General features: G+C 49.7%; 2 protein-coding genes across 6 annotated transcripts in view; both read right to left on the reverse strand.

The window, feature by feature from the left end:
• FLNB (filamin B) overlaps positions 1-8,805 on the reverse strand; it is an 87,862-nt gene extending 79,057 nt beyond the window's left edge. For 4 of the 5 annotated variants that reach the window (XM_080606150.1, XM_080606148.1, XM_080606149.1 and 1 more), the window contains exons 1-2: positions 8,720-8,798; positions 6,049-6,105 (exon numbers count right to left, since the gene is read on the reverse strand). The gene's annotated coding sequence lies outside the window, so the exon portion shown is untranslated. Of the gene's footprint in view, positions 1-6,048; positions 6,106-8,719 lie in introns of all 5 variants that reach the window. The other variant, XM_080606151.1, reaches the window with a different exon arrangement.
• Positions 8,806-14,048: 5,243 nt separating this feature from the next.
• Positions 14,049-25,548, reverse strand: part of SLMAP (sarcolemma associated protein) — a 100,950-nt gene continuing 89,450 nt past the window's right edge. Inside the window, exon 24 of the mRNA XM_080606185.1 lies at positions 14,049-20,185. Within this exon, the coding sequence (XP_080462311.1) occupies positions 20,105-20,185 (81 nt within the window). The 3' untranslated portion in view covers positions 14,049-20,104. The remainder of the gene's footprint in view (positions 20,186-25,548) is intronic.

Consider the following 25,548-nt stretch of genomic DNA (forward strand, 5'->3'; position numbering starts at 1 on the left):
CTGCTCACCTCCGCCAGCCCCTGCGGCCCGCACAAACTCCCAGGTGTTCCCCAGTTACTCCCCAGGAGCTGTTTTAACCTGGATGGAGAAGAACAGCTGTATTTGGCCAAGCTCCCCCTCGGGACAGCTGGATGAAGCATAGGAAGGAACGCTTTCCAGGGGAACAGCGTATATTTTTTAAACAAACCGAAGGCCTTCTGTGTGACATAAACAGAGCTGTTGATTTCTGTGCAGCCAGAGGGGGGGTCGTTCGGCGATCCTGGCGCTCGCCCCAGGACGCGGCGGCTGCGTGGACGAGCGGTGGTGCAGAGCGTGAGCAGAGCCACACGCGTCCTGGTGAACTCAGGGGAAAGGCACGACGCAGCGCAGCGCTCGTATCCATCGTCTCCGCTGTGTTGCTCTCTTGAGGGTAAATAATCGACCAAAAAAATACTTTAAATGGTTTTTCTTTCTGCAAAAGGCTGACGTCACTAAACATTTCTCACAAAAAAAATATTCCCAGACTGAAACCTTGCACAAGAAGCCTACTGGCTGATTTGGAAAGCTGCTTTATGAGCCCCTAGAAGGGCCGATAAGCCTTGGCTGGAGCGCAGGGACACAAAGGCAGGGCATTGTTCTGCTGCTCAGCCCACTAGGTGCTGGCAGCCTGGTCTCGATCCAGCCAAGCAATTAGAGTATTTGACTTCCTATATAAATGCTTGGATGCATATGCATGTGAGGCCATATACCTGGGGGCATTTCTCTGCTCGAATGGGAGCAAATCTTTTAAACGGGATCCCTGTGTGGCAGCCGGCCTCAAGCCACTGCTCCTCCGTGCAGTTGGTGTTATCACCTGCAGCACAGCAATGTCCCGTGGCTCAGCCCTGCCCTGCAATACTCTGCAAGAGGAGGACAACTGCAGGGTAAAACCCTGCAATTCCCGTGGCCCTGCTGAAAAATTGGGGATAATGGTGCTTCCTGGCTTTTGCAAAGCAGCTCCAAGAGCACCAGCTTAAAACGAGGCGATAAAAGGTATGCCCCTGGGAGAAGAGGGCATAGAAAGGTGCTCCTGGTGGAGTCAGCAGGGAAGCCAGGCAGCTGTGCCTCTCACCGTGCGTGTGCCCAGCAGAGCTGAAACAGGAGATGGGATCAAGGATAAGCCCGGTAACACGCTGTCGGATTGAAAAGGACCAAAAGTAAAAATAGATCCCTTTCAATCAAACAACAGTGTATTTCGCAGGGCAATTCAGCCTTGCTGGAGTAATGGGCACGGCACTTCACGGCAGACACCTGGTACAGTGCTCCCAGCTAGGAACATTGCCTTCATAAATCATACGCTCTGTTAAAACACCAACAGAGCAGCTGGCAATACAGCGGGGGGAAAGGAGCCCTACTGGTCCTGCTCATCTGGAGGGAGCACGAACAAAATACAGTGGGGCTGGGGCTTTGCTCGAGAGCCTTTTTTGAGGGTGGTCCCCGTGCCCTGGTGCTGGATGCCGCATTGCTGCAATGGTGCTGCTGGAGAGCGGAGAGGGAAGAGTGAAACGTGGAGCCAGCAGCCTCAGGTAAGTGGCTTCAGCTTTCTGCCACGGGGATAATGCTTGGTGGCCACCAAGCACCTCCAATAGCCCTTGTTGGTTTTCGTTCTCCCTGAGGCTCGAGGCCAGAGGCTATTCTGGTTACCAGCACCCCTGGTTTGCAACAGCCGCCAGCAAGGCAAAGCGTAGCCACCAGCAGCTCCCTCCTCCTTCATTCTGCACAGAAATGGTCTTCTGGGCCTACCTCCTTATTGTTGAACTTTGCACATAAAACATTTCTTCAGTCCTTTTGGTCCTTTGGTCCTTCGCTGGCTGGCAAGCTCCCGATACAACCGTGCCTCCCTCTCACTCCCCCGCCAGCCCTGGTGACGGCATGCCCAGGCACATGCAAACTGAGGGCGGCACTGGCACGCTGCGTCTCCTGCAGTCCTCACAGCAGCAGCGAGTTTTCCTTCGCCGAAGAAAAATCCTCTCTCTGGCTCCTCGACAGCAGCGAGCTTCCCGGAGGCAGGATGGGGGCATAATGAAATGGTTGCAAACTGGTGAAGTGCAGCAGCAGCCCAGCCTCACCGACGGTGTCCGGGGCTGGAAGCCTGTGGGCAGAGGGCACTTTCCCTTCTGGGAGAATCCCAGCCCCTTTGACAACACTTCGAGACACAAATCAGCATGAAATGCATTCATCTGCCAGCCCAGGAGGCCGGAGGGATACAGCCCCACTCCCGGGTGCGTGTCCCCAGCGCGGTGGCTTCGCGGTGGGGCTGTGGGCTGGGAGGGTAGGGGCGAGCTGCGAGGGCAGCCCTGCTGCCAGCCCCACGCCCCAGGAGGCACAAACCCCAAATGCAAACATTTTACAATGCTGCCATCTACTGCCACCAGCCTGGCCGGCCCCACGGGCTGTGCCCGGGGCCACGGACACCCTGCGGGCACCGCTGGGCCCACACGAGGTTTGCACCTAACTTTTCCTTACGGCTGCTCCTTGCAAGCAGCCAGGTCTGGTGCTCTGAGCATGGGACCAGCCCCAGAGAAACTAGCCAGCGGTTCGGTTCGATGAAAATCCCCGCAGCGGGGAAATCTCTAAGCCCGAGGCAGGCGAGCAGCTCGCCTGCTCTCCCCACGCCTCGAGAAAGGCAGCGGTTCGGTGGGAGGCAGGGAAGGGGATGTGCTGCCCCTGCCGCAGCCTGGGAATATCTCCTAATGCCGCAGGAATGCGGTTATGTCATGGCGAGTCCCCCACACGCCCTGCCACTGCCTCGCAGCCATCCGCCAGCACAGCGGGGCTCGCCGAAACCTCGGGGAAGCATCGTTCCGGCTGAAATCGAGGCGTAAATTTCTGCCGGTGCGGCTCCTGGCTGCGAAAACCTGTGAGCCCCAACAGCCTCTGACTGCGGCGAAGTCACACCGATGCTTCGCAGGGCCAGGACCGAGGTGCTGGTACCTGGCCCGTCTGTGAGAGCCGTAGTCGAGAGGAGGGGGGAAAAGTTTTTTAAAAAGCCTCCCGTTGAGTGTTACCAGGGGCAATACTTCGGACTCTGCAGGAATCCTTCCTGCCGCATTCACTGGCAATGACGCACCCACGGGAGGGTGAAGCATGCCCGAGACGAGAGCCGCTGAACCCCCTCCTGCTGAGCTGCTGTTTCTGAAGATTTGTAGCTCTTTGTCCAGCGGAGGAGCTTTATTATTACGGAAAGAACATGAGATTTTTATGAGTGATTTTACAAATTAGTTTCTCAAATTGTTTGCAGCAGCACGAGAGACGTTGCGGTCATTAAAGTTCATAGAAAGTATCAAATGTTCCTGCGCTGCGAAGGCCTTCCTCGTGCAGCAGGAGCGAAGCAAAGTCAGCCCCGGCGTGTTTAAACGCCTGACCCCGAGGTGCCGTTCGTTAACTCCCGGTGAGCGCACGGCCGCTCCTTCTGCCCATGTGCACAGGGGTGAAACGAGCAGGGAGCTAATCCAGCACAAACCCAGCTACAAACAGGATTTTCAAAACAAATTACTAATTATTTCCATTCACCTCATTTAATTTGGGCTCATAGAGAAACGCTGCTCATCCAACAGTCCAAAATATGTCATGTATTAGGAGCTCAGGAGTCCAACCCAATGAATGAGTCATCACCCAGCGGATGAAATCTCATATCTTCATGGCTGCTCATAAATAAGACAAGCTCAACTTTATAGTAAGTCATAAGTAAACAATGAACTATATGAAAATCAGAGTCAGCTGTGCTATAACTGCACGGGCACGGTGCCCACGCAGAAATGAAAAGCGAATGTGATACCATCACCGTCTGGCTGTGGAGACTCACTCCGGGGCCGAAGCTCCAGCAGGGGTTTTCATGCTCGTAGCAGGACGGCTGAACGCCCGAACCTCCGAGGCGGCTGCGGATGGCTGCTCGCAGCACACGAGGCATTATCATAGCTAACACCACGTCTGCAGCCCCGCAACCCAGCCGGGACATCCAGGCAGGACGGGAGGGGAAGCAGCAGGTGAGGTGCCCGGCGCCCGCTCTGCTCAGCACCCTCCTGGCCTTCTGCCCCCACCACCAGCACCCCTCAGGGGATTTCTGTTTTTTCGGACGCAGCCTTTGAAGCCTCCCAGGTCCTCGGGGGCTCGGTGGGGCGCTCCGAAAGGGAGGTGTCCTGCTGCTCCCTGCCCGACCCCTCGCCTCTTCAGTGCAGCCGAGCAGCTCAGGCTTCCACGAGCATGGCGGTAGGGCCAAGACAGTAGCTGCTTGACTATAGGAAGGGGAGAGAGACCAGAACAGCCTTTCCCTGAGAGCAATGCTCCAGTATGTGCCAAAATACACAGGGACACGGGCTGCCTTGCAACTGTCCCTGCAGAGCAGGGGCCGGGGCAACTCAGGATATCCTCTTTTCTCTGCAGCGATGTCTGTAGGCACAGGGGGAAACCGCCAAGATGAGGCAGAAGAATGAAAGCCCCAAAGAGGCACACGCCCGGCCGCAGCAGACTCACTGCAGGGCAGGGGATGCTGCATCTCGTGCCCATGGCCTCGCTGCCGGCTCTGCCCACCAAGCACGCCCTCAGTGGGAAGCACGCTTTGTTTTCCCAGCCCTGCTACAGCTGGGACAGGGCAAAGCACAGGCATAACCCAACCGGGGGCACGACTGCACAAGCCCCCACCTCTGCTTTCCCTGCAAGCGGGGGTTCTCTGTGTGCACGCACCTTTTAACATTGTTAATAAAGTCGCCAGTTGATGAGCAGTTTTCAGAAAGAATGCAAAACTTGCATCAGCACAATATTACCTCTAATCAAGAGATCTTCACAACCCTCCAGAACAAATGGAAATTCATATTTTCCATATGTAACCATCCTTGTCACCCAAAGCACTTTGTGTTCAATATAAATACCAGCTTTCATTAGAGGAAAAAAAAAAAAAAAAGCCTTGTGGTGCACGGTTTTCCTGGAATTACATATCTCTGCTTCCCTCACTCAACATGTTTAGAATTAAATCAGAAAACCTTAACTCACCCTCTAATGATCTGTTTGTTTCCAGATCCATATTCCCACAATATGTTTGCTGACAGCAGTTGGGCTTTTTGACAAAAGACAAGCATTTTTTCCCAACAATGTATATTTGATTTGTTCTGGTGCATTACAAGGGAAGAGTGCAGGCTGTATAAGCTGTCACCAGCAACGTGATTGCAAGGCTAAGTGTAATTTATTTAGTACAAACTAAATGTTTATACTAAATGTTCTTTGTTCTGAACATTATCACTTCAATGTTCAGCATTTTACGAAGAGAACAGTGAAAAGGTTGGGTCCTGTTTTGAAAGGATTTTTAAATTTAGCATCGCTATGAATCGGAGCCAGAACCCCAGTGCGTGAAGCTCTCAGGAGAAGGATCGTAAAAGCTGCTCCCCTCAGCTTCAGGCACTTCCAGACCGCCCCTTTCAGCTCTGTGTTATGTGTTCGATGTAAGAAAACCAAAATAGATCTTGAAAGGATATGCTGCTTCAAATAAGCATTACACTCTGAATAATGTTGCATGCAATATTTTGACATTACTGTAGCTTATTTCTTTCTCCTGCTCCCTTAAAAGAAAATTCCGTTCAAATTCCCCTCGCTTCCACAAAGCACTTTGACAGCAGCAGAAAAGGAAGGGGCTGTGATGAGACCCAGTCCCCCCAGCACCTCCGCAGCCCCGCACCTTCTCGCAGCAGGACAGCGCTGAGCCGGGGCACGGCGTCTGCAGCACCGCGCCACGAAGCAGTGAGAGCCAGCAGTTAGTTACTGGACAAGGGGCTCGCAGCCGAGCATGAAGCACACACAGGTTGGTAATACCTGGGGAGCCCCAGATGTGGCCTCTTCTAAAAGATAAGTTTATCTTATCTTTTTCTGGGTGCGGCCAAGTTCCTCTACCAGCAGGGAATTGCACGCCGCTGGTGGCATGAACAGCATCGCCCCTTATATGTACCTGCCGGTGCTGGACACGTGGCTCCAGCTGTGACATCCACCGCTCACAAAACAAATGGGGAGAGGGGAGGAGGATGGCTAAAGCACAGGACTCACCTCGTAGCGAAGAGCCTCGGGAGCCTGATCTGGGACGAGCCTCGGTCACTGCAGCACCTGCGCGGGATGAGAGGGCTCAGGCGGGGGCTCCCCCCCGAGGCAGCTGCAGCTGCGCAAAGCGATGCGCTGCAGAAACACGTCCCCAACAGGGGCAACCTGGTGACCAACCAACCCACGCCCCTACTCACTTACTACAAAGGATTTTCCACCACTACATGTTGAAAAACCAGCATCAGACGTTTCTCTAAAGCTAGCTTAAGTTGGAACTATTGGAGCTGGCTGTCCCCCCGCTACGCTGTACCTCATCGCTGGCTTTGCAGCCCCTCTTCCCCAGGGGGTGATTTCTCCTACAAACAGCATCTCCAACTCTTACTCCTAGAAAGAACTAAATATCTTACTTCCATTTCTACAGAATTATTCTTATTTGCTTATGGTAAAGCATTTTAGACCCAACAAATGAAATACCAGAAAGTTTATCTGGAGAAAGGAAATACTTTTTGTGGAATCCCATTTGCTCCCCGCTGAGAGGATGACTCACAAGGCTGCGAAGTCCCTCGGCAGCGCACAGGGGTGTTCCTCTGGGGTGTGAAGCTGGCCCTCCTTTATCACAGATAACGCCTGCATGGCACCAGCATTGTTCTGCTGCCAGTGCCCCATCCTAAATAGGCTTTCAATGGCAAAAATGCACACTGAGATCCAGAAGGCAAGTGACCTTTGTGCTTGCGATTCCGTGTTCGGTTACGCTTACTTTCCTAATTAACATACAGGTATTCCTTTTTGTTGTTGTCGTTAAGACAACTTTACTTAGTTTTAATAGGCTTTTTTGTTGTATTTAAAATGTAGAGGAAAAGAGAAAAAAAAAAAACACCATTGTTCTCCCACATGTTTGTTTTCACTACGACTGCTAAGAGGAAAAGCCCTCTACAAAAACAGGATGCAGCAGACTCCTCTGCTCTGCAATACCCCGCAGCCCCCGCGCCCTCCACGCTCAGGGCATATTGCAGTGTTCATCAGGAGTCCATAGAAAGTCATATGGAAACGAAAACCATCAACGGGAGTTTTATTACCCTCCTGAATGGGAGTGACATGAGGTCCCTGCTGAATAAACCCCACCAGCCTGGGCAGGTCCTGCTCCCTTTGGACAAAGCACAGGCTGCCGATAAAGCAGACGTCTTTCCCTGCAACCCTGCTTACAGACAACGAGGGGTGGATGGGGATGTCCATGGGGCAAACCCCACTGTTGTGGGAAGGCATCGAGCCAAGGGCTGCATGGCAATAGCCAAGGCACCCGGTGGTCTCATCCCATGCCCCTGCTCAGGTGGCCTACAAGGCTGAGCACAAGGGAGCCAGCCGATGCTGCCCAGCTTGGGCACTACCGGCCCTATAGGACATGTCTCCAGCCCCCTGGAAGCTTCACCCCAAACCTCACATCTCTGGGGTGCCTTCGGGAGCAGGATCCCACGTGCACTGTTTTTGTCCCACTCTGATCGCTGCTTCCCCTGCCTGCTTCTGGACCGAACACAAGCGGTCCCGGGCTGTGCCAGCAGCCTGCAGGAAAGGTGCCAGAAGCCAGGCAGGAGGGCTCGCTGCGAGCGCGTTCCTGCAGGCTGCTATTAGGGAGATGATAAAAAATCCTGCTTTCTTTCTCCCAACACATTGGCTTTTGGAGGAGCTCATCATTCCAGAGAATAACGCTGACTTGTTCTCGGTGATACGGAAGAATAAATCAAAGGCGGTGGCCAGGAGAGCTGCGTTTCTGTAACCAAGAGCCGCATCTCTGGCCAGAAAGCACCTCGTGGGAATCTGATTCTGGCGACTCAGGGGCCTGTAAAGAGCAACTCGAGCTTTTCCGACTCTGAAACACGGTGATTGCAATTCCATTCACCCTGCTCAGAAACTACCACTTAACAGCCATCCGCCTGGCAGCCTCCTTGAGACACCGAGCCAAAAGTGTTATAATAAGAAAAAAAAAAAAAAAAAAGTGGGTCTCAGATTTTAGGGAAATACTTTTTCTGGTTTCTTTCTAAGGAAAAATACATAATGCTGTAAGGTTGGAGGGTATTCTTTGGGGTGAGGGGAACAATCGGCTATTTTAGTTTTAGGTTTATGGGGATGGGGCACTGCCCGTTTTCCTTTGAACTAAGCGTAATGCTTGTTTCTGCAGCTGAAATAATCGCTTTTGAGCCAGCCTTAATTTCTGAACAAGAGGAATCACTGCTGTAATTCCAGCGTTTTACAATGTAAACGATATAGTAAACGTTTATACAAAAACCTTAGGTAAGACCCCGCTGCTTTATCACCGCAGCATGAAGAGAAGCCCAATGACGGGCACGCTGCGGGTCACCCGGCAGGTACTGCCTTCGTTCGGTAAACCAAAGGGCCGGGGAGACAACGCACACCTCGCACCGCAGCTACACCCGCTGTCACTTAGGACCAGACCCTGACACTTCCAGCCCCCAAAAGCCCCTCTCCGTTCACGCCGAGATCTTTCATCACTCACAAGCTGTAAGCAAACACCCGTCAGGAGACGAAAACCCACATCCATCGCTTCTTCCTCCCACACCCGCGGCATGCAGGGGGCTCCCCCCGGCACCACCCGGTCCCCGGAGCCTCTCCGCTCGTTCCCAGGACCAAGGCCCCGGCCGCCACCCCCCCGTCCCCCGGTACCTACCGGGGGCTGCCCGCTGCGGGAGGGCTCCGGGCGCTGCTCCGCTGCCGGCCCGCGGCCGAGCTCCCTGAGGCGGCGGGCGGGCTGAGGGAGGGGCGCGGGCAGGGCGGGCTCGGCCCCTCCTGGGCCGCACCTCAGGGCTGTTGGGGGGCAGCCAGGCCCTTACCCCCACGGCTGGGGGTGTGTGGGTACGGGGTGCCTTCCCTCAGGCCCCGGGGGTCACGCCTGGGGAGGTTTGGGGAGCACCGCTGGCAGCACTTCTTCCCCAAAATGCCACCTCGCCAAGCGGTTCAGGGCTGGGAATGGCTTCTGGGGGAGAAGCCCAGCTCTGGGAGAGGGTCCTGGGGTGCCTCAGCAATGGTCAGAGCCCGCTGGGCCCTACCTGGGCACCCAAATCCCAGTGGGTGACCTGGGGACAGGGCCGAGCTGGGCCCAAGCTGAGAGGGCACTTGCTCCTGTGAGGGAGCGTCTGGCCCTGCTCGCACCCAGTGTTCCCCAAACCCATGTGTACGTGGAGAGGGTAGGGCTGGTCCCCAGGAACTCAACCTCCCGTTACTTCCAGCAAGATGTGTAAATCCGCTACATGACAAGTCCTGACCTCCACGTTCCTCCTGCTCTGTGCTGCCATAAAGCCATTGCATTTTGGGGGCAAGCATTTCGGGGCACTGCTTTCTGCTGGGCTGTGTCCCTAAACCAGCTCTCACCTTGACCTATCACACACACCCCTACAGGTCATTCTGAGGTTGTAGATGGGAACCTTTGGGCTCCAGGCCCCCTAGGAAACTAAGCTAAACCCAGCCTTCTCTGAGGCTTCCTCAAAAACCCCTCATTCTGCACGAAATTGTGCCCCCGTGTAAAGCTCTGCTGCCACAGCTCACCCACCCCCTGGCCCAGCCACCCACCTCAGCTTCATCTCAAAGCTGAATTTCACCCCTGTGTGCCACAGCTGGTCCCCAGGTCCTGGAGTACAAGAGGGATTCTGCTCTCATTGGGGACCAGATTTGGGTTTGGGTCATGTCACTCGGTAGCGGCCTAGCGGGCTGCAGCCCCTGCTCTGGCTGGGGTTACTGAGCCAGCAACGCTGCGGTGCTGCCTGGGGGGCAAACATCCTCCCTCCGGGGCAAGAAGCGGGTTCAAATTGTTTAGAGAACAAAACTCTGTTAGAACGTTTCATTGGAGTCCGGGGAAATTACTTTTAAAATACATACACATCGCATTAGCAGCAATAATACGCTTTTTAAAAGTCCACTGTAAAAGTAATGATGTTTAGGGACAGAGCCAATGTTTCAAGCCCGTCTGTATGGAGATCGCATCAGGCGCGTGGTTCATGTTCCCAGGTTCTGCAGCATGAAAGAAAATCCTCTGCTAGCTTGCTAAATTGAGATAGTTCAGTTGTGTGATTGTTGGAACTTGGAAAACTTCATTAAAATTGGGGGTTTCATTAACAAATATAGGCTTTTCAGCTTGTACCTAAACTGCCCTTCTCCTCAGTCATCAGTGGGCTCTGCTGTCATAATGCTTAAATGAGCTGTTATATTTAAATTATTAGAAGATGACAAATGAAACCAGGAAATAAAGCATCCACAGGACCTGTGCTGGCAGCTGCCTCAGAGCACTACGTTGTGAGGTTTCCACTCACCGGGCAGACATCGGCTGCTCACCTTCCCCTGCAGCCGGGCACCACGGAGGCAATGCAGCCACCTCAGCACCTGGCCCTTGCTGACGCTTCGTTAAACACTGGTGACTTCTCAGCTGAAAGCAAATCAGGTTACCTCCAAGTGCATCTCATGTGAGCAGAAGCAAGGTCTCCTTGCCTTCACCTCCCCACAAGGAGGAGGCCATGGAGGGGCAATCGCAGCTGATTTGGACCCTGCATGGCCCAGGACGCACCACGTGCAAGCACATTATATATCACTTTTACTTATAGTTACCTGCCCTTGATGGCATTTTCTAGGGGAGCAGGAGCTCTGGAGAAGGACCAGCCCCACAGTCGTGGAGACGATCCCATCTGGAGCACAGAGATGGGTGCTGCGGCAGTGATCTGCTGGCATGCATGCTGTGAAGCCAGCCTGAAATTTCCACAATGTCTAAAATAATGAGTAAAAGGTATGAACAATGAGAATGATGAAATCCAAGTAAACACTGCTAATGGATTTTTTCCTAATTTCTTAAGCCACCTCCTACATTTTTAATGAAACAGAAACATCCAAAACTTTCCTACTTGGAGATCTCATTTCCTTGTTAGTCAGAAATGCCCCAAATACTTCTCCGTCTTTGTTTTCAGCGGTTGGCATTTCACAGAAATGACTAAAAGCATTCATCTTTTTGTTAAGAATACACTTTATTATTATTATTTATTTTAAAGAAGTGTTTCTTTTTTCTCTCTTATAACAATCCTAAGTTTTTCTTTTTTGATATGGGAACAAGCATTCTTCCAAATTTCAACCAGCACCTCAAAGAAACTTTTCACAGAAGGGGTGGAGATATGAAATATTTCTAAGATCCAGTTTTCTTTGATTTCCAAAGAATTTGATTCAAGAGCTAGAAAGCTGTGAAAAACAAGCCCAGTGAGAGAGCAGTAACACAGAGCCAGGTCCTTCCTAAGCCTCCGAGACCCTTTCAAGTCAGTCTGAAAACCTCTTTGTTAATCAAAATAATTGCATGAGAACCCATCAGGAAATTCTAAAACATTAAAAATGAAAAGTTGGCATTACAAATTCACCATTGTGGCTAAAAAACAGATTATCTCCGTCAAAAGCTGTGGGAAAGTTTGCTTTGCAGCGGTAGGGGCAGAAATAAATATTTGCCCAATCTGTTTTGTTTAAACTAAAAACATGCATACATGTGCAGTGTGCTTCAATTAAATGCTATTTTCTCCCCCCTCCCTGTGTGTGTCATCAAACTGCCCCCATGACGAGCTCTTACAGCATCTCTCCCAGGAGTTGGGCCAGCGGGTCACAGGGAGGGTTGTGCCATGCCAGGGCGGGATGGACCATTTTGAATTTTAAGCCTTTTTTCTTCGGCCTCACCTCCGAGCCCATTTAAACGTAGCTTGACCCAACATGGGGACCGGGAGCAGGGACTCCTCTGCAGCCACCCAGTGTTGTGTGTCCGCCCCGACCGACCCCAGCGCCAGGGTCAGGATCCTCAGCCATTTCGAGTTGAGTTGCCTTGCTTGAGGAAGGGAGCAGATCGCTTGGGGTCACCAGCCTCAAACTAATGGCTCCAAACCCAGCCGCACACAGCCCCACAGTGGTCAGGAGCTTCTCTTGTCACCTACCCCAAGAACAAAGTCCCCTGCACCAACGGTGGCTCCTGCAGGGACACATCCAGACTTACGAACGCTACGTGTCTCCACTCTGGGCTCTCATTCTTAACATCTGTTCACAAAGTTAGCCACGTGCTTTGTTTTGAAAATAAGGTCCGTACTTATAAACATGTCATTTAAAAATTCAGCTGTTTAAAAAGAACAACACCTCCACTCCAGCAGCCCTTCTGGTCCGCTCCTCGGTGGCAGCAACGTTCAAAGGGGTGAGGAAGAGAGAAAAGCAATGGCTGGACTAGAAATGAATGGTTGCCACATTTAAAATCACCTGCTGGAAGCAGCCACGGCAGAAAATGTTTCAGGATATTTTGGGAAATAAGTGGATGATGCCCATAACCCACTGCTGCTCCCGAGGGGGCTGGGGGCCTCTGGGCGCATCACCCCAGGACCACACCGGAGCAGCCGCTGATGCTGCTGGCATCACATGAAAGCGCAACAATTCTGTGTGTGGTACAAAGATCCTTTCAAAATGTGTTCTTGCCTGAAACAACTTGCAGCTAAACAGAAGCACAGCTTATTTTGTCCAGATTTAGCAAGTCTTGGCTCTCTGTCAGCTCGGGAGGTCAGGGTCTCAATGCTTCTCCCCCTCGAATCATGAGGAACGTGGCCACAGGCTCCAGACGGGAACCAGACCTTACCCTACGTGCTCATCTGTTGAGCTGACACCTTTTAACTTCGTAGCGCTCGCAGCAACAACACACGTGGTGCAGCTGAGGGCTGCCATGAGGAGCAGAGCAGGAGGGGCAGACAGCAGCAGCTCCCCGCAGGAGGTGACGATGCTCACCCGCCGCTGTGACCGTGCGTGTGCCTGCACCCAGCACCACTGGTCGTGCGAGAGGAAGGTGACCGATTTGACACAACGCTGTGTCCGAGCGAGGAGCGGTGGCTGCTGACAGGCTCAACCTGGGGGCGAAGGCACCTTCCTCCTGCCCCTCGGACAAACCGGAGAAGCCCAAAGGCAGTCGAAGGCACCTCAGGAGAGGAACAGGGACCAGCGGGGAGCCGTGCTGGGGAGGAAAAAGGCCACGGAGCAGGATTACAGATGAACACCACGTGCAGCGTAATTAAGCGAGATTAGTTTTTATTTTACAGCACGAGCAGCCCGCAGGCTCAGCATGTGGCGATCTGGCCCCGCGAGCTCCCAGGCGCGGGGCTGGGCTGGGCGCCTGCGCTGGGAGTGCTCCAGGCTCGACGTCAGCCCGCGGGAAGCGGTGCCGGTGACTCACCGAGTGCGTGCTTGCTCCGAGACTGATGAACCCCTGCCCGGCACTCTGGCCCTTTCCACGGCCCTGCTCCATTAATCTTCCGGTTAAAAAGCGTGGCAGCTGCTGGCGGGGGAATTTCCCACGGAGCAGAAGGGTCCGGGCCCGCAGCCCCCCGCACTAACTCGCTGCAGGGCCACGGGGATTCACGGCTCTGCCTGTGGCCAGAGCAGGGGCTGGCCACAGCATCGGGCAGCTCACGATGACATCTTTGCTGCCATGAAAGATCCACCTCGGTGCTTTTAGGCGGATTCCAGCTTCTGCAAGAGCAAGCTGCCCGGCTGCAATGCCCACAGCCGACCTCCCCCCTCCCCTCGCCCCTGCCCGCTACAAACCACAGAGATTTGGGTTTTTGTTTTCCCTAGATTACAAGTTGCTGTGTGCTGGCCCAGCACCAGCGTGCTGCCCCCAAAGGCCCACCTACCTTTGTGCTGTGAGCAATAACAGGACTTTGCCAGCCTCAAAAACCTGAAGCACGGTTACACACCATCTGCTAACGCTCCTGAGGCGCAAGAACTGCCCAGGGCCACAAGTGTCAGAAAGACCCAGGACACTGGGGAGACAGGCTCCACCGAGGAGCTACAGGGAACAGAACTCGGTGTCTCCGTCCCTTCTCATCCAGGACAGCCTGTACCTAACGCGGTATCTTCAGGCGGAGAACTCTTTGCTCACACTGGGGATGGGGACCTGGGGAACGGGATGACCAATGCAGCCAGGGACTGGGGTCCAGTTACCACACAGCTACTTTACTCCATCCTTTGACTTTATTTTATATCCATATTTCTTCAATATAATAGAATACAACTTATTTTACATAATGTATACAAACTATATCACAGTGCTTTACAGAGCAAAGCATGAATTACATGGTAAAAACTGGGAGAAAAATGATGGGATCCTCTGCACTGCCAAGCCCACTGATTTCCCTGTGGAAAATATTTTTCTCCCTAGTCAGTGACTACTCCCTGGACACCCTCAATCTACTCCGACCTGACCATGTCCTGCCCCAAGGTGACCGCGGCTGTCACCACAGCACCGTCCCCATCCCCAGCAGGAGGGCAGGGCTGGGGCTGCTGCTGCCTGTACTGAGGCTCCCGCTGCTCTCATCTCCATGTCTCACAAACCATAAAAAGCAGCTGCCTTCTGAGCATCACAGTTATTCCCAAGGTAATTACTGCAAACTCAAGGAAAGAGAAAAAAAAAATGGTACAACTCATTCTTTTCTCCAAGGATGAGTTTTTTTTTTTTTTTTTTCCCATAACACATGGGTGGCCCCAGATAAATCTCCGGGTTTGGCAATGCTGCTTGCTACATTTATGGAAGCAGTAAATCAGTTGCAGCTCCACAGTAACAGAGCCAGGGCAGGACGTGGACCTGTCTCCTCTGACAGCTTTTTTTTTCCTTTTTGCAGCTGCTTTATGAACACAGCTAGGAAAAGCACTCAGAACCATCACTCAAGATATTATGGGATACTGTAAGTGATGTTGGATTGATGACTGCTACATCTCTAGGAATGAAAATACTGACAAGGGGGAAGGGGATGGCTTTTCTGGAGGTGGTGGGCAGCAGAAGCTGCCGGGGGGGGGGGGAACGCAAAAAACAGGCAGACAGCAAGGAGAGACAGAGGGAGACTGGCCTTGCTGGTAGGAGAAAAAGATTAGACAGATCCCCTGATTGATCTCTGTAGGAATCCTGAACGAAACGCACACCTACGCAGACACACGAACACGTAGCCACAGAAGGAAGGTACTGGCTATGGCTTCCCGCGACGCCTGCGTCACTGCAGAACATCCCATGGTAAACGGGGCGCTATTTTAAAAATTATTTCTAATGAGTAATAAGAATAATAAAACACCCATTTTCCATTCTCTAACCTAACGGAATATATGTATAAGTTCACAGCATCTGTACAACAATGTCACGTCCAGAGCATTTCTCCAGAATTGGAAAGATCAGGTTCCCTTCCTGAAAGAGCAAAGCTGAACACACCCACGGCAGAACTGATGACAATGTGCAAAAAAAAAAAAAAAAAGAGTACAGGAAAGCATGTAGGAATGTTTCTCTGTGTCACTTAATTTAGAAACATAGGTCAAACATACATTTGATGGGTAGGAAAAAAGGGTTAGTGGACAAGAAAATATAGATGTTTCCTAAATTCCGAGTCTGCTTCCTCTCCTAATCCCTTCCATTCCAGTTCTCAAGCTGCCACACGTCAATGAATCAAACTTTGACCTCAAACCATGCAGCAGGAGAATTAGTTAAATGCTTGAACTAAATATTGCTCATAAAAATCTATTTCATTTTCTTAACTGCAAGCTTTCCAACTGGGAAAGGAGTTTTAGGCCCCGACACAGTCTAAATTGGTAGGAATAGAAGTTTCTCTTCTATCCCAACCCAAATAATCTGGAAAAGATACAAACTCACACATAGAGTTCTTTTCCAGGACAAACTCAGCATGATATTTGCTTAACCAGGAGGAATTCTCTACATCTAAACGATCCTTGAATGATCTCTTCATTTCTGACCACACTTCCTGTAGTCCTTGAAACCACTTCAAGTATGATGGGTCTCTGCTGACCCTTGCGGCTGCCGCTCAGCATTCCAAGAATTCCTCCTGACCAGGACCTGGAGCATCTGCTGCAGCATCTCTTGGGCCCAGCAGCCCTGGGACAATCCCACCTCAGCTTGGCTGCCAGGTCAAGCACTACTGTGAGGTCATTCCAGCAGAAAAAGATCTCAGGCCATGCCTGCACATCTGCACTCACCAAAAAAATATTATAATAATTTGTAAAAAATCTAACATGTCTCTTTCATTTTATAATGTATTTATATCATAATATGGGTATAATCCCTAGAGCAGAGCAGCCACAGCCCAGTAAGCAAGCACAAAATAAGCCCATGCAATGGCCTCACAAACAAAATAAATGCACTGCTGGATGACATCTGGCCACACAGGTGGAGCCAGGTGAACGACAGCTTCCAACGTAATCAAGAACAGATTAAGACCTGGGGATAGAAATGGGTCCCACCCAGACTCATTTTGCTTTTAATCAATAGTTACGTGAGCTTTTACCTTTATTTAAAGTTTGGATAACTGAAAACTGATAACCATAGTCTCAAATATTAAAAGAGCAAAGTGTTTATTAAATAAATATTGGGTAGTCATTATGAAGCTTCTCTTCCAGAGAAGGTTATGACTACAGTTAAAAAAAAACATTCAAACCCTACATAGAATAGAACTTCAGTGACTGTGTCTTGGCCCCATTTGTCAGCGCATCACACTCCTTTCTCTTGGCTCGCCACCTTACGAGCAGCAACCATTTCTCAGACCGTGGAGAGGAGGTTGCATCTTCCCTACAAGCAGGCAGAAGACTACTGCATTAAACTAACGAGGGAAGCTTTGCCTGTGGAAAATATCATCATTCAAGTTTCCATATTGGTGGCATAACTGGAATATCTAAGTAATCGTGCGAGTGTTTTCTTGGACTAGTTTTAAGATTACTGCATGAAAGGAAACGCTTTGAAGTTCTGGCAAAAATGAGAACTGGAACTGGTGGCTTTGTATCCTGCTGGGCCTTTTATGGGCCATAAGCATATATATAGAGCAGTGATTAGGTCAAGCTTTTTTACTGCTTTCAAGAAACATTTCTACATCTGAATTCTTCCTTAAGAATAGAGAAAAGGAGGCAGCAGCTCTCCCTGTTTTGCTCCTGGCCAGCAGAGGGTGGCTTTACGTGATGCTCTGCAGATACACAAGGATGGGCTGAAGGATCTTGTAGACCAAGGTCTGCTCCCTCCTGCGCAGAGGCATAAGGAAACAAGCCCAGAAAGACAGTGAACTTCAGGTGAGCCCATCTCTGTGGCCCGTGCACACGCAAAGACAGCTTGCTGCCTTCTCCGCCACACAGGCCTGCTGCAGCCACAGGGAAGATATCCTGCAGACCTTGTCTGGTGACTTCTTCTGAACCTCTGCCTCGGGCCTTAGGTTCTTGCAGGAACATGGGGCCACAGCTGAAGGCAAGACTGCAGCAGAGACCCCGCTGGCCTTCCCCAGTGCGGGTGGCACTCTGTCAGGCAGCTTTCACTGCACACAGGGTCAATTCCTATCCTCTGTATCCTATCTGCCTCCAAAAAGCCATTAAGACGTGCACACAAAGTTCACAATGATGTTATTTTGATGTGTAAACAACAACTCATGGCCAAGACAAAAAAAGGCAAAATATTGAGAGTCTAGTATGGCACCAGTTAGCTGAGAATATTCTTTTTCCTTCACCCTCCTTGCTTCAATAGGATCAGTACTTTTTAATGCGATCTTCATCACATCATCTTAAAAGACTACTCAATTCTGTTGAAGCATAATGAACTGCGTTGTAAAGTATAATTTCCTAGGATTTCACACTCATGATACTCCAAATTACACTGACTCCTGTTCCAGATGTGCAAAAAGATGTGCTGAATTTTAAAGGACAAAGAGAAGATGCTATTAAATACCCACTAAGTTAGCCCTTCTCTAGAAAGTGCTATATGTAGATATAATGACCACTGAAAGAATCCGGAAAACATAGACCATATCCTAAGGCAGTGATGCATCAAACATGTGCTGAAGCCCATAAAAATAAGTTAAAGGCTGTGTTGACAGACAGGATGAAGGGAAAATCTGTTTCTGGGATTAGTAGTTACAAAAGGTCTTCCAGATTCTGGAGGAATCACAGGATGAGATTTCCAGATGGCTATCCAGGATCTTAGGAAGACCAGAGAAGAGGCATGTGTCCCTAAAGTCACCAGGCACAGCAAATCTTCTGGGTAAATGGTATCTCAAGGTATTCCTGAGAACCTTCACGTGAAGGTGGCACCCAAAATATCCAAATGAGGGCAGGCTCTCCAAAAGCGGTCAAAATCTTCTAATGTATAGTTTCCCTCAGATTTTAGCCTGAGCTTGGGTATCAGAATAAGCAAAACACAGCAGATAGCACAAAAAGCAAGTGTGTGGCCCCTTCCAAACCGTCTCAGCAGCGTCGGAGCCCTTTGCAGGGCCAGGTGCCGGGCTGATGGGTCGGTCTCTAAGCGTTTCTCCCTCTCTGGCTGACAGCTTGGCAGCGCTGCAAGCAGCAACAAGGAAAAGGCAACAACCAGATGAGAGGAAGCAGGAATCTGACCCAAAAGCTCGTGAGACAGACCTGGCTTAGGGCCAGAGAGAAGTGGCAACAGCCACCAGAGTCTTGTGTCCTTCCACGAACAGTATGCGTGATGTTGCTTGCTGCCACGTGAGCCCATGTCTGTGCACAGAGTGCTAGGAAACGGGGAGCATGTACCTGCTTTTCTCATGACAATTCAATAGAAATCTGTTCTTTTTGGTAAACATGGCATAGAAAATCCAGGTGAGGAGAAAGCAGGGCTTTCTCTCTCCAGCAAGCAGAGGCATCGGTGCACTGCTGAGGGCCAGCCTGCACCAAGGTGGAGCCCGCCAAGCTGCGGCTCTCCCCACCGGAGCGAGTTTTCTCCCACTCAGACACAAAACCGATGCGTGAACCCAGCCCGGACAGCGCTCTTGGCTGCTGACAGGACAACTTCAAAAGCTGAATGACAAGCTGTAGAGCAGATGTTCACCCCTGGCAGCAACTACAGCCGTGCCGTGGTGCATCATTTTGCTTTTTAAGCCACGGCCAGAAAGGATGCGCGTGTTATATGAAGGAGGCTGAACCTGAACGTGGTGATATTTTCTGACAGACACCAGCAAACTTCACCAGCAACCTTTCTCCGGTAGGAAACCAAGCGCTTCCCCGACAGTTCATCAGTGCCCTGAGCACCAGCACCTCTCCAAATGACTAACACACTGAATCACAGCAGCAAGGCAGCGGTTCCCGTTACTTTATGGTTCAGGCATCATTTACAAAAGGCCTCTGGAGAAGTACAAAACCAGATTTCTGGAGGAAGCCTGAAGAGGACAAAAGAGCTGCCTGTGTTTGCCTAGCATTTCCCAGCAGGCTGCAAGCACTAATTTTCACATAGTTTTAAAAGGAAAAAAAAAAAAAGTGAATAGTTTTTGCTAATAAATTACAGTTTGATTCACAAAGCTGATCTGGCTCAGGACACAGCATCTCTTCAACATGCAACGTGAAGATGAATCACATGTAGCTCAGAAGGACATCGTTCTTAAAATTTGCTCTTCCAAAACTATTTAAGGTTCCTGTTCTATAATAAAAGATGATGTCATTCTTAATAAATGTAGTGGTGCTCAGATCAAACCTAGGAAACCAGTCTCTTCCCTCGAAGAGTTTAGTAACCATGTTAACTTTCTCATCAGGTAGGAGAGTGTAAAAACTGGCCATGGTATAAATAGAAGCACAGATAAAAAGAAAAATGTGCAAAAGTAACCAAAAACACATACTTGACACACACTTCTTTTGTTCCTAGAAAACTGGCTAAGTCAAAAGTGATATAGTTCTCATTGCTCTCCCTCTGTCCAAGTTAAGGAGATTAAACTTCCACACAGGAGAGCTGTAACTGAAAAGTATTGCCATTATTCTAAGCACAAATAGCTTTTTCTCTAATACCGAGCATGCATGTGGCCTCCCCTCTCCCCCCAGCTTACATTTTACGAGAGTTTGGACAGTCAGAGAAAACTCTCCTTCCACACGTTCAGGATGTTAAGATTTCAACCTCCTTGCAGCAGGAAAATAAAGTCATCTTCTTTGCAATGCCACCACACTGAGCATACACACAGCACTTAAAGAGTAACGCATGAACTGATCTCTGCCATTGCTGAACACTGCAGTGATCCCGAAGCAGGTCTTGGTCCTGTCATGTCTGCAGATGCTCTGTTAAGGACTCCAGGGACATAGAGCAATTACTAGGGTTTGTTTCTGCTTTCCAGGAGCAGTTCTGTTTAGGAGAGAATAAAAAGGGATTATTTTTACCTTATCGTTTGGACTTACAGGGTGTGAATTGAATATGTCTTCCCACAGAGATGCATCTAACAGCTAAGTGTTATAGTGCCTCGTAACGGGGGTTCCTCCCAGGCAGTGTACCCAGCCCTAAAGGCTAATGAGGGTGAAGCGTGGGGCCCAATTAGCAGCACAGCTGGGGGCTGCGTGGTCGATACCACCGCTGCGTTCAGGCCACACACTGAGGGCTGTCCAAAGTTCTTCTGGTTTGGAGTGGTTTGTTTGCTGGATTTGTTTTGCTTTAAGACTGTTATACTTGACATCTGATTCTGGTAAAAATAACAAACCATCTCATTTTACTTAACCTTAAATTTACATTAAAACAGTACTGTAAACTGCATTGTCTGAATCTGTGGGACTGTAGGAAGTCTCTATAAGGCATTTTCCATTTGCATGTGTATAGAGAAGAAAACATTTAAGTGAAGATAATTTTTTCCATATATATTCTGTACCTTATTATATATAAGAGAGAATGAGACAAAACAAAATTAGAACAAAGATTCTTTGAAGTTTCCAAAGAATCTTTGCCGTAACCATAGGGATGGCTAAAGCAAAGCTCCACGGATGAAGCAACGAATGAAATGACAGATGCATCGACAGCGTCTCGCTCAGAGCACAGGATTTAGCCAACACAATACCGAGACCTCGCAGAGGACGTGCTGACACCAACATCCTATTTCCTACAGCAGAAGAGGTCGACAGGTCTTACCTTCTCCTGACGCAGTCACCCTTCATTGTGCCCCACAACAAAGCCTGTTGTGGCTACGCCTGCCCCCGCGATGGCCCCGTACCAGGGCACACAGCACACGCACTGCGCGAGGCGACCGCCGCTACACCTCACCCTACGTTTCCTGCTGCAGCGACGGCCGAGGCAAAAGCCTCTGCTCCCTGGAGACCACGGTGACTAGAAGGCCATCTCTAACTAAACACCCTGGACGCGATTGCTACCTTCTTTGCTGTTCACCCGCTTGATGCCGCGAGGAAAGCTCCACGTCAACCTGATGTTGCTGCAAAAAGCAGAAGTCGCCTCACATGGGCCCGGCCTCGGCTGCTCAGGCGGCACTGAGAGGTGGTGACCTTGCGAGGTCAGTAGGAAACCCGGGCCCCAGCTGAATGCCAGGAAGGGGACAAGAATGGAGCAGGCTTCCCAAAAGGTTCAGGCACGGAGCAGGAAGGCAGATGCCGTCTCCAGGGCCCCTCTCTCTGGCAGTGCTCTAAGCAGCACCATCACCTCACTGCCTCTGAGGCCGTTCCTCCTGCGCGAGGCAGGCCAGCTCCCTGCCGTGCAGGCTGCTGGTGGCTGCAGGACATCCACCAGGGAGCACCAACCCAGCATGGGAGGCAGCAGGACAGCAGGCAGGGACCGAGGACATGGGGGTGCTCCTCCAAGGCCGTGAGAGGGCTTCCCTCCTCTGAAGCGGAACCCAGGAACACCCCTCTCCTTCCCAGACCTGCTCGCCTCACCCTTCCCTTCCTGATGCCCCCCGCGCCTCTCCTCTGCATGCTGTGAGAACTTTCCCCAAACACACAGTTTCTCCCCCATTTCCTTCCTCTCAAGACACCCGGAGCTTCCTCCTGCAGCAAACCCTGCCGACCTGCTGCAGTGACACCGGCCAAGCCTCGCTTCCCAGGCCCTCGGCTGGTTGTCTGTGACCTGGGAACAGCCACACAAACAGCACGGGGCTGCTGGGGCGGTGAATTCAGAGACAGCACAGCTAAGGATGTGAGGGCTGTTACATGCTGAAGATGACAGGTAGATTATTTCAGCAAAAATAGCCTGACATCCTCGAGGAAAAACAGAAGCAGAAACTACTGGCAAGGACTCTCTCAAGAAAGCTGTAGGGGAAGTATTTTCCGTCATGAAATGTGGGATAAAATGCATTTGAAATTTCTGTTTTGACATCTCAAGCTGTTACGGGAAGCCCCTTGTTGAAGGCAGTCAGTTTTGCATGCAATAAGCAGTGTAGCAACGAGACAGAAGAAAATTCCTTTCCAGTTTCAATGCCAGTGTAAAAGTTATTGAGAGGCAGCCAATATATTTGGGGATGCTTTTTACACTGCCCATTGCAAACAAAGAGGTGCCTCAGCAGAGATCTGCAGACACAGCAATTACCATTAATACCGACTCCAACTGCACCCTTTCAACACAGTGATTTTTAAAAGCCTGAAATGCTTTCAGTTTTGCCTGAATCCATCCCATTAAAACAGATCTGAGAAGCACAAGGCTTCATTCTGCTAAGACAGACTGCACAGGTGAGTTTTATACAGTGCCCTGCTACACCAAGCTGTTTCTGCTGTACTGTTCACTTGATTCAAAAATACAGGTAAACGCACGGCTTGGATGGCTGCTAGAATGTGTAGTTGTAAGATCAAAGTTGCATATGTACACTTAACACACAACTTGGACTCCAGCTGAAAGCCACAAGGCAGACTACAGGATACTGAGATACAAAAGACTGTGCTTTTCACCAGAGTGTAAATGTTCAGAGCGCAACCACGTGGGCACTGCTCAGGTTCAGTTCTCCCACCCTGGATCCTTGGACATGCTGGAGCAGATGTAATCACATCTCTAAATGCTGCGCTTGGCTTGAGCTGCTTTTGAACAGGTGAGCTACCTGCATACAAGATTTGGATAGCAACAGACCTCAGGAGGATTGTCTTTCCGTTTTTCACGTTCCACGAGACCTCTTTTCACTTTTTTTTCAGCTTGATTAGTCAGAACACGGAAGGGTGAAGCGGTGGTGTCCGTAACCAGCGTTAACAGGATGTGACTCCACCGTGACTCATCAGCCTCTTCATCCTCAATTGGAGACGGCTGCTTGCACATGTATTACTACCACCTATGGTAATCCTCATCAAGACAAACAGGCAGCTTTGCACGCTTGTCTCACAGGTAGCAACGTTCCTCTTAAACAGTTATAACTTGGTATTTTCACAATATATTCATACCAAAAAGGACTGAAGACCTCCAATACATGCTCAAAATCTAAAAAAAATAGCACAGCAGCTTCCCAATGAAATGTCCAAGCCAGCAGGATCTAGCTAAACCTGAATCCCACTTACAGTACATAAAACAAAAAAAGTTGACCCATATAATTGCAGAATATAACTAAATACCCAATTATTGATCTTTATTTTTATTTTTGGTTTTGGTTTTAAAACTTACCATGCTTTAATATTCTTCAGTGAAATGTTTTTCATTGGAACTGGAAAACATTTACATTAAACAAACCAAATTAACACCACTGTTATATGAGTTTGTGTGCATATGAGTAGAATTGAGATGCTTTTGAGAAAGATCTCTGCCAGTTCAACAGCTGCATCTTCCATCCTGATACACATTTCATCAATGCTTCATCGATGAATTTCCTTGCCCACCTAAGGGCGCTCAGTAGCAAAGACTCCCAGCAGACCCAGACCCACTTCCCGAGCAGATGCAGGATCCTGTGCATCTGATAAAGAGATTCAGTTCCACCAAAGAAATATCCCCAAAGCACTCTTTCTGATGGAATTATTCCAGTATTTGTTTCTTAATTACCGGGGAAAGCATCAGCTTGGAACAAATATACATATTTTTTTACCACTCTCTCTAGATTTGAAATGAGAAACACCTTTTAAGTCACAACATTTTTGCTGCTTTGCTATTAAAAATCTCCTCCTGAACAGGGGCATGGATGTACTTGGGAACACCCTCCCTCACTGCGCACACAGCGTAAGGTAATAATAAGGGAGACTGTTAATCACCTGTTATTGGCTAGGACATAACTGAGAACATATAAACATGATATTATGCAGCAGGTGTGTGATGGCAGCAACATGAAATTTGCTGTTTAAACAGACTGATGAGAGCCCTTTACATCTGAACATTTTGGAAACCAGGGAGGACTTATAATTCAGAGAAATCTCGGAGGAAGGACGTACAGGCGTACTGCTGGTGGAACATGTAGGGCCAGGACAGCAGAGACGCCGACACCCGGCCAACCCCAATCAGCAAGCGTAATGAAAATGACCGTGAAGTTGCTGCAGGCTACGTGTTCACTTACATGCCATTGCAATAAGTATGAAATGGGAAAAAATACTGAGCAATACATTTCTATTACAATGCCCAGCCACAGTCAGATCAGAGTTAAATTCTGTAACACAGAAACTGCCAATGAACTTGACTGCTATATACAATCAAAAAGCACACCTTCAATATCACATCTAAGCAGCCTGTAATACTGATACTGAATTCTCAGGAACAAGAAAACCTTATCACCACTTTCCACCCATAGAATTACTCACAAAAAAAACTAATTCAGTGTTTGTCTGCTTGGTCTAAGGATGAGTACTTTGCACTGGCATCTGGGAGACAGGCATCCAAGGCAAAGTTACTGGCAGGCAGAGTAATATCTGCTACCAACAACATCCGTGAAAAGCAGTTAGAGATGTTTAACACTATAGGCTTTTTTTCTTTAAAAGCCAACATCTACTGCACCTGGTAGAATGTTTTAACGTTAACTCAAAATTTAACTTTTTAGAAAGAGAAACAGAAAAGAGACAAGCTAGCTAGGCTTTTACACCACGACTTGTCAGGGCCTGGCGTGCAACCATGCTAACTCAAACCCCAGCCTGGGCTGGATCCAAAGCATGCAGCACACATGGAAGAGACTTCCCTCCATGAAAATACTAGAAAATATACTGTGAGAATACCTCCACTGCCGCAGCTCGCCGAGAGCCACCTGTCTGCCCTCAGTGAGTGCCCTTCTGCCGAGCCAGCACTGATCAGAACCGCACAGGTACACCGGATTTACAGCACAGGTTAGCAGCTGTAGGCTTTTCAGTTTTCTTATAGGATGATCCATGAATGATGTCCCCAAATCTGTGAAAGATGTCACTAAACAACAGGCAATGCCTGCACAAACTGGGGCTGCACTCACACCCTGCACCAAGTACCTCCAGCCCATCTTGCCCTGGGTTTGCGTGCAAAAACAAGCACTGCTTGGAGCCCTGCTTTACCTCGAAGCAAGGGAGGAAACGTCGTGTGTCTGTGAACCCCAGCTGTACCAAATAAACAGGTAATTAAATCCCAATTTATTTTAAAAAGTAAGTTTTAACTGGTTTCCTTAAAGAATTGTTGTCTGTTGCAATAAAGCAGTGCTGCATGTTACTGGGAAAACGTAGAGTGCTGAAATTTGGAGTTAGGCTGAATGAAAGACCATGTACAATACAAATCAACTTTCTGCTGTGTTGTAGGTTTATTCTTGTAAATTTTACTGTTTATTCATCCCAAAAGATATTGTATATTCGGAACATTTTAAA

This window comes from Anser brachyrhynchus (assembly GCF_964034855.1).
Source record: "Anser brachyrhynchus genome assembly, chromosome: 10".
NCBI classification, from domain to species: Eukaryota; Metazoa; Chordata; class Aves; order Anseriformes; family Anatidae; genus Anser; species Anser brachyrhynchus.